The sequence below is a fragment of the Lontra canadensis genome, unplaced genomic scaffold, assembly GCF_010015895.1.
Source record: "Lontra canadensis isolate GAN:19392208 unplaced genomic scaffold, GSC_riverotter_1.0 scaffold24, whole genome shotgun sequence".
Lineage (NCBI taxonomy): Eukaryota > Metazoa > Chordata > Mammalia > Carnivora > Mustelidae > Lontra > Lontra canadensis.
Window position 1 is genome coordinate 20,851,375 of NW_022631018.1, and position 14,963 is coordinate 20,866,337.

At 53.6% G+C, this 14,963-nt stretch overlaps 1 protein-coding gene across 2 annotated transcripts in view; it reads right to left on the minus strand.

The window, feature by feature from the left end:
- The window catches only part of PRRX1 (paired related homeobox 1), a 73,293-nt gene extending 64,570 nt beyond the window's left edge, over positions 1-8,723 (minus strand). Inside the window, exon 1 of one of the 2 annotated variants that reach the window (XM_032863007.1) lies at positions 7,371-8,705. In XM_032863007.1, coding sequence (XP_032718898.1) covers positions 7,371-7,611 — 241 coding nt within the window. In that variant the 5' untranslated portion in view covers positions 7,612-8,705. Of the gene's footprint in view, positions 1-7,370 lie in introns of both variants that reach the window. The other variant, XM_032863009.1, reaches the window with a different exon arrangement.
- Between the last annotated feature and the right edge of the window lie 6,240 nt (positions 8,724-14,963).

Sequence of the window (14,963 nt, forward strand, 5' to 3'; positions counted from 1 at the left end):
GCCCCCACCCCACCCCGGGAAGAGGCGGTGTCCCCGCAGGGCCCCTCACACGCCGGCGCCGGCTCTGCAGTCCGCTCCCCCTTCTTCAAGCGCCGGGTCCCCTGCACACGAGGCTCGCCCACCTGCGCGGAGACGGACCCTCCCCTTCCCAGGCGCCGTCGCTGGCACTCGCGGACCCGGCGTCGCCAGTCCCACCGGGGAGCCCTGGCATCGCCCCTCGTGGTCGGGCTCACCCGAAGTCGGAGCACCGCAGGCCGGGGCCGACCAGCTGTCGCCGGGCTCCTGCCGAGACGCGCGCGGCGCATGCGCGTACGCGGCTCCGCAGGGCCCTCGCGGCTCCCGCGCGCCCGGGGTTGGCTGCTCGCGTAGGGGCCCTGCAGGGCGCCGGGCCCGGGCTCCCTGCGGGCTCGGTCGGGGCTGCCCCGGCCCGGGGGAGGGGGCGCCCCCTCTCGGCAGGAGGAGGCAGAGCGGAGGCGCGTGGGGCCCGGCTCGCCGCGCTCACCCTGCGGGCGCTGCGCTCCACGCGCTCCTCGGACGCGGGAAGACGCGGGGAGACGCGGGCCGCAGCGGGGAGGGAGCCGGCACCTGTGTCCCAGCCGGGATGCGGGATGCGGGATGCGGGGCACCGGCGTCTGCGCTGCCGTCCAGTCCAACGTCTACTCCTCACTGGGGTTCGGCATTAACTCTCCGTCCTCCCCCCGCCGCCACCCTGCAACGGCGAGGATCCGCCAGAGCCTTCCGTCGGCGGAGCGCGGTCAGCCCGGCCCGGACGCTTCGGCGCAGTCGCTCCGCGCGCGCCCGCGAGGGCCACTTCCAGCCGCGCGCAGACAGCTCCACGCGCACAAGATAGGAACCAGCGGGCCGGCCCTTGTTCTTTCTAATAACTCGAATCTTGGGGATCCACATTAGTACGCATTTTTCAAATCCATTCCTCATTTGAAGCCGAGTCTGGGGAAAGCGACAGCGGCAAAAATCAGCCTCGGGAAAATCCGTTCTCGGGGATTCGAGCGCTCTCGTTCCGCCGCGCGGCGGAAGGGCTGGGCCATCCCTTACGCGAGGACGAATCCTGGTCCGGACTTCGTTCCTGTATCTCGGAGCTTTACAGGAGCAGCAGAATCCGTGAGATTCTGATTGTCCTTGGACTCTCCTGAGAAGTCACTCTTGTGTGCGATGGATTTGTTCTGACAAGTTTTATTTTCTTTTACAAAATTTCCTCCACCAACCACTGTTTGTGCCTTTGTTCCCCCACCTTGCCCTGAAGTGACTATCACCCCTATACTCGGCTTCCCAATATTTTTTCAAGAAAAGTGGTTCCAGGACAAGTGCAATGTAGTGATTTTAAGTGGAAACCCTAAATCAATAGTTCACAGTTTTCTGTACAACTACTTCTGTAAGTCTGCCTCACTAAGTTAGACAAATGACCACGCCAAGAATCTTCTCATATTCGGACCACGGTAGAGACATATTACTCCAAAACTTCTACAGGTGGAAAACAAACCCGCTAACCCCCAAACAACACTGACTGTCTCTCCTCAGATGTCTGGGCAATGTATCTCCGTATTTATTGATTTAATAAGAAAGGGCATTCAGAGAAAAGGAGATTGTGGCAGTTTGTCGAAATTGTTTTTCTATCTTAGTTAATTTTTTATTGAGTAGTGTTAGTCTGCTCATCAAGCGATTTGAATGTACAAGAATCCAAATTCTTGTGGATAAATATTAATGCTGTTGACATAGATATCCTCTTTGTATCCTTGAAAAGGGAGTTAAAGGACACCAAGCCTGGGGCTGGTGGTACTGGGCCCTGCATCAAATTAAAACAGAATTGGAAGCCGAGACCATTCAGATTACAATGGCGTGGACTCACAGGTAGTCCTGTAAAGGTTTGCACACCCAGTGGACACAGGAAGTTAGCCCCTTACCCGAGTATTTCCTGTAAATGTCTAATCTCTTGCTCAGAGGAATACTGCAAGAATCCTCTTGAATGACCTTACGAATTGGTTTGAATAGAGGATGCTGAACACCCAAGTTTTACTCTTTCTTTGGGGTAGAGTTCTTCACCAAGAAACTCTTCCACCCCCTGCAAAGAAGAAGAAGGAGGAGGAGGAGGAAAAGAAGAAGAAGAAGAAGAAGAAGAAGAAGAAGCAGCAGCAGCAAAAAGCAAGCCTCATCTCCTTCTCAATAAAGAATGCTCCCTGATTTAAAAAAAAAAAAAGTAGTTCCTATGGTTTCTTCTAACTCCATCTCTCAAAGAATAAAAAATAAACAGATTTTCTCAGAACCATTGAAAGCTGGCACCACCAGGAGCAGGAGACACACAGGGATGGCCGTGCACATGTGGGCACACACAGATTTGCAACACCCCAGTCCCCAAGTCCCCTGGGCCCCCCTCCTGTGAAGGAGCTGAGTTCTCCTGGAGCTAGTGGCCTGCTTTGGGGGCGGTGGGCCCTGCTGAAGGAGGGAGCAGGTAAGTAGGGTATTACAGGAGCGGGATTGTAAAAGAGACACATCTTTTAAAATAAAAATCAAATGGACCTTTAGCTGAAAATCTACAGATACCGTTTAAAAGTGGGAAAGGATCTCTGGTGGGGGGAGCGCCTTTAAAACTCGGATCAGGGGTATCGGAGCCAGTCGGATAGGAAGGTATCTTTGGTTCTGAAGTTGCTGTGATTTTTTCCGCGGGGGAGGGGTGTGCATGACATCTTGTTGGGTTGAAGATGATTTATTCACTCCTGCGGTAAAATCTAAAATGATGCCCCTGAGAGGAGGAAGGCTCTGCGTGGCTCCCTGTGATCCACGCCTGCCCGCCTGAAGCCCCTATGTTCAGACCTAAGCATGTGGGGGACCATTAAAGCTGCTTTGCCAAAATGCAGGGCTGCGTGACACCTGAGGAGCGGCAGAGGCGCTCCGGAGTCTTGGGAAGGGCTCCATGGGAGAAATGAACGGGGGAGGGAGGGGCTCACTGTTCTAGAGTTGAGCGATCTGGAGCCCTAGAGAGTACTGGCTGCCTGGGGCCTCTGACTATACAGGCCCAGATCCCACTCCAGGCAGCCCTTCTACCCAATGTGGGTGGGAGTCGCCAGACGGTCCATTTTTTCCAAAATATTAAGAGGAGGCCATCCAGTGCCCTGCTCCTGCCTGTGATATAAACAAGATTTACCTCTTCTTTTCTGAACTTGATATGCGACCTTGGGGACTCAGTGACCTACCTCCATCCTGGATTTCATTGCCTCCTGTAAAGAGAAAAAACTTCCAGGCTACCCTTGAAATGATATAGTTCGTGGGCTCCCCTTTGAATCAAGATAACTGAGGCCCAAATTCAGAGTGCCAGCACCGATTCCGAGGCCCCGGGTGGTGCCGCAGAAATTACCGGTGCCCTGGGTGTTAGAAATGCTGAAACTCCAGGGAAACTGATAATCTGTTGTGTATTCCGACTAGAGAGCCCCCTAGAGATGTTCTCGCTCCCTGGGTTTACCTCTGGGGGGCGGGGTGGGGGAGAGCTGGTGGAGCTGGGCCCCTGGAGTGTGGTGGGAGAACTGTGGGCCGTGGATTCCTTCGCGCCGCGTTTACACCTCTCCCTTTGTGACAAATCGATTTCCCGCGCCGCCGTTCTGCATTCGCATCCCGCCAGAGGCCCGGGGCCCAGCTGAGCCCTGGTGCACACTTAGCACTGGTTTGGGAGTGTGTGCGTGTGTGCACGCGTGTCTAATTGACTTTCCGTCTACCTTTTTATGACTACATGTGTTTCCAACAAAAGGTCTTATTAGGACAATCTGGTTTCACTAATTTAGAGGTTGGGAATGTGGAAAGCAGGAGCTTTTTTTTTTTTTTTTAAAGAGTTTGCAGAAGTTCAGATTAAGAAATGACAGCGGATGCACCGTCCTCTTAGGAGTAGGTCTGCCTATTTTTATGACCTCTTCCTCTTTCCTCTCCCAGGCTTCCCGTTCTACCCCCCTTCACACCCCATACTCCCCCATTAGCCACAGGATTCCTAACAGTTAAAGAACCATTTCTTTTAAACACTTAAGGCATCTGAACCCAGAAGTCTGAGACATTTACTGGGCTGGGAAAATCAGTAAAAGGGAAAAGGGATCGTTCTACAGAGAGGAAAGTGGAATGAGCATGAACCCAGGGGGAAAGAGAATTGTGGTAAGCAGTGAGGGAGAGCAGACAGAAGCTCTCATCTGGATCACGCTAAGATCATGCCAGGTGGTAACTGGAAACTTTGCAGCGTGAGTGTAGATGGAATATGTTTCATTAATTTCGGCTGAAAAGAAAATTTAAGAAGAACGTTTCCATAGAGTTGGAAGAGTAAACCATGTATTTTATGTGTTTCCCATGTTTTCCAAAGGAGATTATGGTTTCCCCCTCTGGGGTAGACTCCAGCAGGCCTCAAGGGGCACCTGACTCTCGGTGTGGCTCTCTGTCCCCTTTCGGTTCAGAGCCCCACGTTAGTCCTGAAGACTGAAAACTCCTCTCCTCTCTGACTCACAGTTTGAGCCTCACTGTCCACTGCAGATTGGAAGCCTAACAGGGCCCACCCGTCCTCACTCAAGTAGCTCACAACAGACCCCTAGGCGACACCTGATGGGGGGCCCAAGGGCTAAGGACAAGGCTCCTCCTGGACACCATGTGCCCCACTCACCAGACGTTCCTATCCTCATCTCAGAGATGAGTGAGGATGTTGAGGAAACATCGCTTCTTTAAAGCAACAACCCTTTGTTAGAAGAGGCCCCCTGCCATCGCAAGAAAGCAAGGCCTATCGGGTTTCCCAAGTGTCGGTCAGTCACTTTGTCCCCACCACCTGGGTCTGCATTTCTGCTACCTCCTTCTGAACTGTCTGTCTACCATCCTTCCTTAACTATCCTGTTCCTGGCTGGTATCCTAACCTTAATTTCCTTTGCCGGCCCACTCCCCACTAGGCCTCCTTACTCCTTGAAACTCGGAGATGCGAGGGCTTAAGACTGCATCAGGCAGGTACCCGGAGGTTTCATCCCCTTCCCTTGGAACACATGGTCCCCAACTTCGCCCGCTGCCCTTTTCGTGTCCTCGCGCATACCGGCGGATGCCATGTGCATGGCGCGACCTTAGCCACGCCAGGCCTGGGTCTCACCGGAGTCAACCCTAGGCTGCCTCCCCGCCACCGCCTGCCACCTCCGCCTCAGCTTCCAGGGTGCCCCCCAGCCGGCCTCCAAGCCCAGTCTCCTTCCGTCCGCACTAGAAGGCCACCGTGAACCCGAGCTCCCTTCTCCGTGGCATCTCCTCGGAGCCAAAGGCAGGAACGGTCGGCATCCCGCGAGCATCAGGGCCGGCGCCCGCCGCCGGGCTTGCTGTGGCCCCCGTGAGCCTGCTTTTCGCACCCCCCGCTTGTTTTAGGGGTAAAGCAACAATGGCTGGTCCCTCCCGCCCCACCCTGGTCTTTTACGCAGTCCTTTCTTCATGACCCTGTTTTCTGTTGTAGGTCCGGCCTCCAGTTCTCCCAACAGTGTTAAGTGTCCTGATTAATAAGTAACCATGGCGAAACCAGACCCGGCAGAAATCAGTGAAGCTGGGCAATAGGCACTTGGGGATTCGAAACACTATTCTCCCCCTGCTTTGCACATTTAAATTTTCCCTAGTAAAAGCGTTTAAAAACAATCACATTATTTTGCGGTGCATTTTCCCGGAGTTCAAAGCGTCTAGGCAAACAATTAACTCCTGCTGTGGACGGCGCGTGCGGCACGAACCACCCTCCTCTCCCCAACCCCCTCTCTGCACCAAAATCTCCAACAGGGAAGCTTCTGCGTCTGTGCTCAGCCATTATGCGGGACTTGGGAACACCAGGTCTTCATTCCTCGGAGCAGCCGCCTTTCTCTAGTGACAGGCCAGGCCAGGCCAGATTACCCTGTCCAAATTCCCCATCGCCCTCTGCCTCTGGGAATACCTACAGGGGACTGACAACAGTTCGATTTTGGCTTTAAAAACAAAACGAAACAAAACAAAACCTGAAGGGATTGTAGGCCTGGACCTGGGAAAGTGGGCAAGGGGCAGGCGGCCTGGGGAGAGAGGGGATCTCCTTGCCTCTCATTTCATTGAGGCTTGCTGCTGGGCTCCCACAGCTTTGCTAGGGCCTTGCTTCCAGCTGTTTCTGGGTCCTGTTTCCTTCCCCTACTATTTCCTGAGAGTCTGATATTGGCAAAAAAAAAAAAAAATTTTTTTTTTGAATGAAGGCATGCCTAGGGGATCTCCTGTTTTCACAGGTTCCAAATTTGAAGACAAAATAACAATCTACAAATAATGAAATGGAAAAGAATTTGCCTCACTTAAAAAACTTCCAGCCAAGTGCAGACTCCTGCAATCTCGAGGAGGAAATATCAAGCCCCATGACACCTGGGCTGATTCAGGTGACAGGTCTGTTACAGACTCCAGAATGTACGGATACACTTGCCGCCACCTTTTAAGGCACGGTTAACAACGCCGGTCGAGATTTCCGCGGGGACACGGTATCAGTCCGGAAGGATGGGAAAGGGAGACTGCGTGGACTTTTCTGGGAGGACTTAGGGCCAATAGGGAGAGCTCGTGGAATGTGACACCAGGCTGGGCACTGGAGCCCGCGCTTTCCCTGCGCATCTCTCCTGTGCGGGACGGAGCGGGGCAAGAGCCCGGGTTTCACCCCAAAGGACGCCGCCCCCTTTGCTTTGCCCGAGTTTTCCCGGGGCACGGGCCTTTGATTCTGCCGGGGCTCTCAAACCCATGGGCAGGTGGAGCGCGGCGACAGCAGAGGACGGAGAGCGGATCCGGGGCTGGGGCTGGGCGCTCCCGCGCGGCCCCTCCCGCACGCCCCGGCCATCGGGGCCCCGAGCGCGCTGTGCCGCAGGAGCCGCGCGGGTCTCGGCGCTGTGCGCGGTGCCCTCCGCCTCTCCGCCCTGCCTGCCCCCAAACCCACACTCGCGACCGGGGAGAAGCCCTCCCGACCCAACTCGGCATCTTTAATCCGCTGCCTTCACAACCAGGGCAGGCTCCCCGACTTTCCACCCCTCTTCTCCTGCCAGTCCGGCTGCCCCGCACGCAGGACGACCTGGCCGCGGTGCTCGCCCGGGGCTGAGGGGCAGCCCAGTCGGCTTCGGCGAGCGTCCTCAGCGGACAGAGTCCCTAAGCCCGACCTCAGGGCCTCGGGGCCTCCCTGTAGCGCCCGCCCCGGCTGCACCCTCGGCAGATCCCCCTTTCACCATCCTTTCCTGCCGGGCTGTGCCTGGCCCTTCCTCTGGCCACTGACACCACCTCTCCTCGCCCCCGACTTTCTCTCCCTGGTCCCGGAGGGTTCCAGGCGCCCAGCCGGGACCCGGTCCCCGGTCCCGGACACACACTCGCGCGGGCATGCGTCCCTCACTCACTGTCCTGCTGTGGGGTGTCGCTGCCGCTGGTGAGTCCCGGCGACTCCAGTAGGCTTCGGCCGGCCTCGCCCACGCTCTCGTCCGCCTGCGCCGCCACCATGTCCCCGGCTTCCTCCAGGTCTAGCAGGTGACTGACGGAGAAGTTCTTTTTCGCCTGCAGGGTGTCGAGGTTGCCGGGGCTGTCCAAGCGGCCGCCCAGCGCCGGTTGCCGCTCCAGAACGTGCCCGTAGCTGGAGGTCATGGTCTCCCCCTCCGATCCCACCCACCCCCCTCTTCCCGCTCGAATCAACACCAAACGCTGTGGGCGCGAGGGGGGAGAGGAGCCGAGTGGGGAAGAGAGAGGGGGGAGTGGAGAGAGAGCGAGAGCGAGAGCGGGAGAGAGAGAGAGAGAGAGAGAAGAAGGCTAAGGACAAAAAAAAAAAAAAAAAAGGAAAGAGGGCGGGGGACCCCCTTCTGCAAGCGAGCGTTCTGCACCAACAGCCTTCGACAGCCTCGGTTGCTTTCCTGAGGCCAAGTCCGGCCCGGTCCAAGGAGATAATCCACACCAAAAAATAAAATTAAAAAGTCACCCTATGTTCAAGTCAGGAGGAAAAAAAAAATTCCTTCCAGCTCTCCAAAAGCGTCCACACGCACACACTAAAAATAATAATAAGGGGGAGAGTGGAAAGGGGAGGCCAGCAGGGCGGGGGAGTTAGGCAAACAGAAGAAGAGAGAAGAAGGGGTGGGAGAGAAGAATCAAAGTGGTTTTTTTTTTTCAAGGTTAAAAAAGTTATTCCCAGGCAAGAGTTCAAGCACCAACAGAAGAAGGCTTGTTCCAGCTTTAAAACATCTTCAAGAAAACGTGTTCCCCCTCTCTGCACTCCTGTGGATTCTCAGGAGTGACTAAAGTTTCAGGAGGAGAGGGTGATGTCTTGCAGATGTATTGGAGAGCAGGATTCTCACTTTACTTTTCGTAAGAAGAAAAAAAAAAAAAAGGGCTTCAAGAGTCCGAAGGAGGGTGGTGGTGGGTTTCCCCCCTTTCCCTTCTCACTCGCTCTCCCCCTCTTCTCGCTGAGCTCCTTTTTCCTTCTCAGTTGGATCAAGAAGCTCTCTGGCACTTCAAAAGGCACAAACTGGCATGCAGAGGAGGCTTTGTAGGGAATACAAGAAAATTGGAGACCCCTGGGAGGGCAGATCTCGACTTAATAGGAGCCTGTAATTACGTGGCAAAGCCTTTGTGCGGTGCCTGACGTTTTACAGACCCCCTTTCTCCATCACAATCTCCTTCTTCCTCCTTTCCTTCGGACCAAAAAACAGTCTGATTAAGAAAACCCCCTTTGCCAACATCTGAGCCAGAGAGAAAGAGAGGGAGGGAGCTAGAGAGGGAGGAGGGAGCGAAAAGGGAGGGAAGAGAAAGCGAGAGAGCCCCTTTGGATTTTTAAAGTAAAGGTCTAATTATCATTCCCCTGCAATAGTATCACGGGGAGAAAAGACAAACTGAAACCCACAGTCACTTCAAACGGGCTGATTATTTTGCTTGGGCATTAACTCCTCCAGATTTGTTTAAGATCCTGTTGGAAAAACTCATTTGCATGTTTTGATAACAGCTGCGGGGAAACTTGTTGGAAAAAATCCACAACTATCTCAATCAAATTTTCTTCTCTCTCTGCCCTTTTTTTCTTTAGCGTTTCCTGTAGTTCTAACAGTTTTGGGGGGTGGGGGAGTGTCTGAGAGAGAACGAAGGAGAGAGCAAGCAAATTAAGGCTCCGTTTGGCTCCGTGGAGACAGCCTATTAAATAAGGTAATAAAATAACAGCAGCGATAATAACGGGAGGCTCTCCCACGCTTCTTCCGCGAACCAAAGGCAGGTTAGAGGAGATCTGGAAGGTGCCGAATCGATTCGAGTCTCTCGCGCCGCTCGGAATCCCGGGGCCAGGGCAGTAGGAAATTTACATATTTATTTAGCTGGAGGAAAGAACTCTAGGAGTGGAGCATAATTGCTCCCTCCTCCTCCTACCCTGGCCAATTTCGTAACCTCTTCCGTGCGGCCAAGGTCGCTTCCCCAGGCGACAACGCTGAGCCGGGAGCGTCGCGTTGCCCAGATGCGCAGGAGGCAGGGGCAGTCCTGGAGCGAGTGGCCAGGCGAGGGTCCTGAGCACAGGGTCCTACCCGGGCTCCTGGGCGGGCGGGGGAGGGGCCGTAGGAGGAAGGACAGGGAGGGAGAGAGGAACTCCCAAGTCTAGGGAGAGTGCCCCGCCGCCCGTCTGCCGAGCCCTAACTTGACAAGGAACAGAGAGGTGCTGAGGGATTTTTTCATGACCTGTTGGAGTTTGGTAACAGCTTTAATAGTCTCATTAGAAATGAGTTACTATATGACGAGTAAGTAAAATATTAAGTGCTTATTTGTGGCATTTTATGTTCTTCAAACACACACACACATACTTTCCCGCTGGCTTGATTACTAGACTTTTTTTTCTCCCCCCTTCTTTTCCCTCCTATAGCCGAGAGGCTCGACTGGAGAGAAAGAAGGGTCCGAGTGTGTGTAAATGGTTTCTGGGCTCCAAACGGCCATAGTTAGCCCAGAACTCCCAGCCCCGATCTGGGAAAAGAACATTTGATGCCATCAAAGGGCCGCAGATTGAAACCAGATGTGCTCGCCTCGGTTCTTTCCATGCATTTAATTAAGGAGCCGGGATGGAGGAGACTTTTTCATCATTAGTCCACCCACTCCCCCCTCCTATTTCCATCCCCTCGCCCTCCCCTCCCCCCCGCCCCCGCTCGCTCGCACCCCCGACCGGGAGCCCGAAGCCCCGCCAGCGCCGCGCGGTGCGCCGCGCCCGCCGCTCCGTCTCCCCAGCGGTCGGGGCTCGAGGCAGTAAACATCTGTCCGCGTCTGGGCGGGTGCGAGCCGAGCGGCAGGGCCAGCGGGATGCTGCTGGGCGGCGGGCGCGCGCCCGGGTGGGCCCGCACCGAGGCGGACGCCTTCCGCGGGGATCTCCCGCACCGCCGCGCCCGCGAGCCTCCGCTGAGCCGCACACGTGGCAGGGCCACCCGCTGGCTCGAAGGGACGCGACTTAATCGCACGGAGAGGTCTTCCCCAGGGGTCCCGCCGGACGGGCTGGGCTGAAAGGGCCGAGGGGCCCTCCCTTCCCTGCAGGCCGAGCGAGGCACCGCGGGTTTCCGCAGCCGGGTCAGCCTCCTGCCCGCTCGCGGACGCCGCTCAGACCCGCACCCGGCCCTAGCCTCTCCCTGCTCCTCTACCCTCGCTGACAGTCGGATTTAACGTTTCTTTTTGTCCCGACGCTGCCCGAACTGCCCTTTGTGACAAAGGTCTGGGGAAGAGACCAGGGGCTTCGGACACCGCCAGGACGCGCCGCGCTTCCGCTGGAGACCCAGGGTCTCCGTCAGTCCGGGAAGCCCGCCTTTGGGAGACAGCGGCCTGGTCCCTGCGGGGCCGCCAGGCAGTCTGGTTAGTGGCCGCGAGGCAGCGACAGGGAGGAGAGGTCGGAGCTGGGCCCTCCTCGGAAGCACAGTCGGAGGTCTGCACTCACACTCGCCGTGTTCTCGGGAGGGATCAGGCACTCCCTTAACATTATCCACTTGTCATTCGTGTAATAATGTCAACCAGTCCTACCAATACTAACTACGACGCTGTTTCAACAAAAACATCAGACACATTTGCTTAACATTTGTCGACCGAATATGTATCTGTGTGTAAGTTATATAAATTTTTCTATGCACACTTCCCCAAAACCCTCAGCTGCTGGGGCTGAGAATTCAAATACCTCTGACTGCGGGGCGAGCTCAGCCATGGCCCCTCAGCTCTCCCACCAAGACTCTCAAGGCCCAGCCTGGGGGTCCTCCTCCAGCAATTGGGGTGGCCTTTGCGGACCTTGGGGAGGGATGGGTGGGCAGAACGTCTTCCAAGCCCGAAAACGAATTCAGGGTCAGACTAACAAGGTGTCCAGGGAAAGGGAGAAGCCAGGTTGGGACAGGGTCTGGAGGCAAGCGGCAGGACCCCCTTTCACTGACCAGAGCGTTTTTTTCCTGGAACCCTGCGGAGGCGCGGGAGAGCGGAAGGAAGGCTCGGAAGGCTCCAGGGGCCCTTCAGCACTGCAGAAGGCAGGCACCCCATATGCCTCCGCTGCAGCGGCCAAGTCCCAGAGTCCCTCAGCCTCAGCCAAAATCACTGGGGGGAGTCCGGACAGCAGGGTGGGCTGGAGGAAAGCTCTGGGAGGGTCCCCAGGAAAGCAAATAAATCCCCAAGGCAGAGGCCGGGCAGAATTGCTTGTTTGGTGTTGTTTTAGACCTTTTTAGGTTTTTTTTTTTCTTTTCCTTTTTTTTTTTTCTATTAACAATTACTAGTGGGTTGGATCCACACCCTGATTGTGTTTACACAACGTTTGTAATTTGCTGAGATTCTGGATTTGCTGGATTGTAATTGAAAGCTATGCGGATAACCCTAGAGGGAGATTCAAGACCGACTGGAGAGCTCTGGTCACCCAATAAATGGTGAAAAGCATGGGTTTGTGCCAAGCTGGCCAGGCGGAAAAGGCTCTCAGGGACCCTCAGAACCAGCGCCGGTGCTCTACTTTGGGCACATAAAGGTGGGCAGGAGAGGCCTTCTCAGAATGCCCAAGGTGGCTGCCTGGCCTCTCCTTGCTGTCCAGGCGCCAGGCCTTGCTAGCTAGAGGGGTGGAGGGAGGGGGAAATTGGTGGATCAAAGTTCTTTCGGCTCAGGTTGCAGGAACCAGGAGGGCCAAGCACCTCTAGAATTCAAGAACTACCATCTGGCAGAAAGATGTCAGGAGAAGGGAAGCTGTGGCTGGGAGCATATGCCCGTCCCAGCAAGCAGGCAGCAGGTCTGGCCTGGGAACTTAGAAGGCCCCAGAGAACACTGTGGCCTGTTTAGTTCCTTAATCACTACTTTGCTTTCCCCATGTGATTTCCTTTTGGGAAGAGTTGGGAGGAGAGCATTTCTAACTCAAAATCTCTGAACATGTGTAGATCTTTCCTTGGCTTTCACTTTGACTTCCATCCATCAATCAGTATTTATTAAAAATCTGAAGCTCTGGGTGATGTCAGTAACCTGAACCCTCTTCCTCATGACCCTTCCAGCATCTGAGGGTGCCTTTCCAACCCTTCTTTCGGCCCCACCCTTTTAAAAAATAACTCCTGTTTCTGGATTCTTCCACAAGTAAGTGGGAGCAAAGCTGGGACTAGCAAGGAAAATTGCCAAGAGATCAGAACAAGGTAGGAAGGAGGAAGGAGGTTTGGTTTACAGCCATGTGCCCTTGGGTGGTCCCATTCATAGTTAGGTTTGGTATTGATTACTGTCCAGGGTTTCCTTGGCATGGGAAGCTGGCAGAACTGTGCCTCATCTGGCTAGCAGAATGTGCCCCCACCCTAAGAAGCTTCCCCTCTGAGGTGGAAACCAGGAGTTGCCCTCCCTGACATGTTAATAAGCTGACATGATAATCACATGTGACAGGTCACAGGTTCCATGACACATAAGCAAGACAATACCACCCTCATGCAAATAATGTGCTTTGGGGGTAGAAATGCATTCCTGTTCATGGTTCACAATCCAATATATATTCATTAATGATGAAACAAGGGAAAAGAGAGAAGTGCAAGATAATTCCACAGGCTCGCTGGCTTGTAGTGTTTCTGAGAAGGACACTCTACGCCAGCCTTGAAAGAAACTCTCCTTTGCCCTTTCACTTCTGGCTCTTGTAATCCTAAGTGGCATTGTAGGACCATTCCTGCCATGCATGGGTGAGTGCTCTCCGCTGACTCCTACCTCCATCCAGTAGCCCTATTGAGTGATATCGAAATTTTGCAAGAATGAAATACAGTAGGACTAAAACACATTTCCAAGTAGTACACTGGTAATGTGCCCATCCTATTATAGGCCGGAAGTCCAACATACTCAGTTGGGACTCAGTGCAGTTTCACAGGGGCTATCTGCTCCTTAAACCACTGACACTAACATTGCACACACCACTGAGCCAGCTTTAGCTAAAGACATCTGTAATCTGCAAATGCCAAATTCAATGAATACTCTTAGACCTTATTTTGCTAAATGTCTCAGCTGTTATCAACAGTACTGAACATTCTCTTTTTGAAATTTCTTCTCCCGGTGTCCTCTGTTGCTCTGAAGACCTCCTGGTCTTCAGAGAATATTCCTTTTCTGCAGCTCACTTCTTACATGTTGCTACTCTCCAGGGTTCTGCCTTTCATATTCCCCATCCTCTCCATTGAACAGGTTGTTACCATAAGATCTCATAGATTTTCACGGGTTAACTACCACTTGTTTGTCAATGAGTCTAGCATCCAAAGTTTAAGCTTTGTTACTTACTGTCATGTTGGGCAAAGTGAGCAATTTAGTTACCTCTGTAAGCCTCAGTTTACTCCTCTTTCCCATAGGGCTAATCATGGCCCCTCCAGACATATATTTGTGAGAATTAAATGAGAATGTATGCAAGCCCTTTAACACAGGGCTTAGCATACAGTAAGTCCAGAAAGAAAAAAAGATAGCTCTGTTCTTGCTGACATTCATTCATTCATCAAGGAACCTTAAATTCAACATGTCTAACACCAAACTCACCTAATCTCTCCATGCCCCTCCTCTTTCCCCAGCAGGAAACTTAGGAGTTACCCCAAATTCCTCCCTCTCTGACCCCAACTCCAGCTTATCCAGGTTATCATTAAGGTCTGCCTACATTCCATAGCTGGCATCTAATCTGTCACTATATAGTCTATAAGTGATGGTTGATGGTCCTGAAGGTTAAGTAAGACAAGAGCAAACAAACAGGCGACGTGCACAGCTATGATATTATGGTGTGTTCCAATATATAAAACACAACAAGTAGTCAAGATGCCTTGCGAAATGCCCTCAGAGGAAACATGAATGTGCATGTACTACAACTTCTTTCTCCTGAGGAACTCGAGGCTTTCTCAACCAGGAAAACTCAGACCTACCGCAAATGGGCAAATGGCTGTTGGGAGGATTAAGAAGACAAAAGAAAGATGTCCTACCATAGTTCTTACTCAACAAATGTTGATATTCTTCCTCTGCTCTTTCCCTCAGGATCAGATAGCCCAGGCTAGGTCCCTCTGGGCACCACAAAGAAACCGGAAGCTAAATTCTTGCTGTCTTTCCATTTTAGAAAAGTCCCTCAAGGGTAGGCAAATGCATGTGATGAAGATGCTTCAAACTGGGAATGGTTCCAGGCAAGCAGCAGCACACAGAGCTGCCAGGAAACCACTGCTGACTCCTCCCTCCTGCCCCAGAACAGCTAAAGCCTGGTGGCTTCTCGTATCACACTCAGAATTAGAAGACCTGCCCGCTCACTAGATTCTTGGCCCTTCACACGACATCTGAGCTGAGGTCCCAGGCTGGCTTTCTGCCTCTGCAGGCTCCCCGACTTTGGGGCCCTGGAGCACTATTTCTAAGCCAAGCAAAAGTGGGTGGGCTCTTAAAGGAGAGCTACAAAATGCTTTGTGCCTGGATAAGTCTGGCTGAGTTGAAACCCATAAGGTCCTTCAGCTGACTTTAGTGCTTATTTATAGCCTACCCAGTGGGTGTGCCACTTCGGATCACCTTCTTTG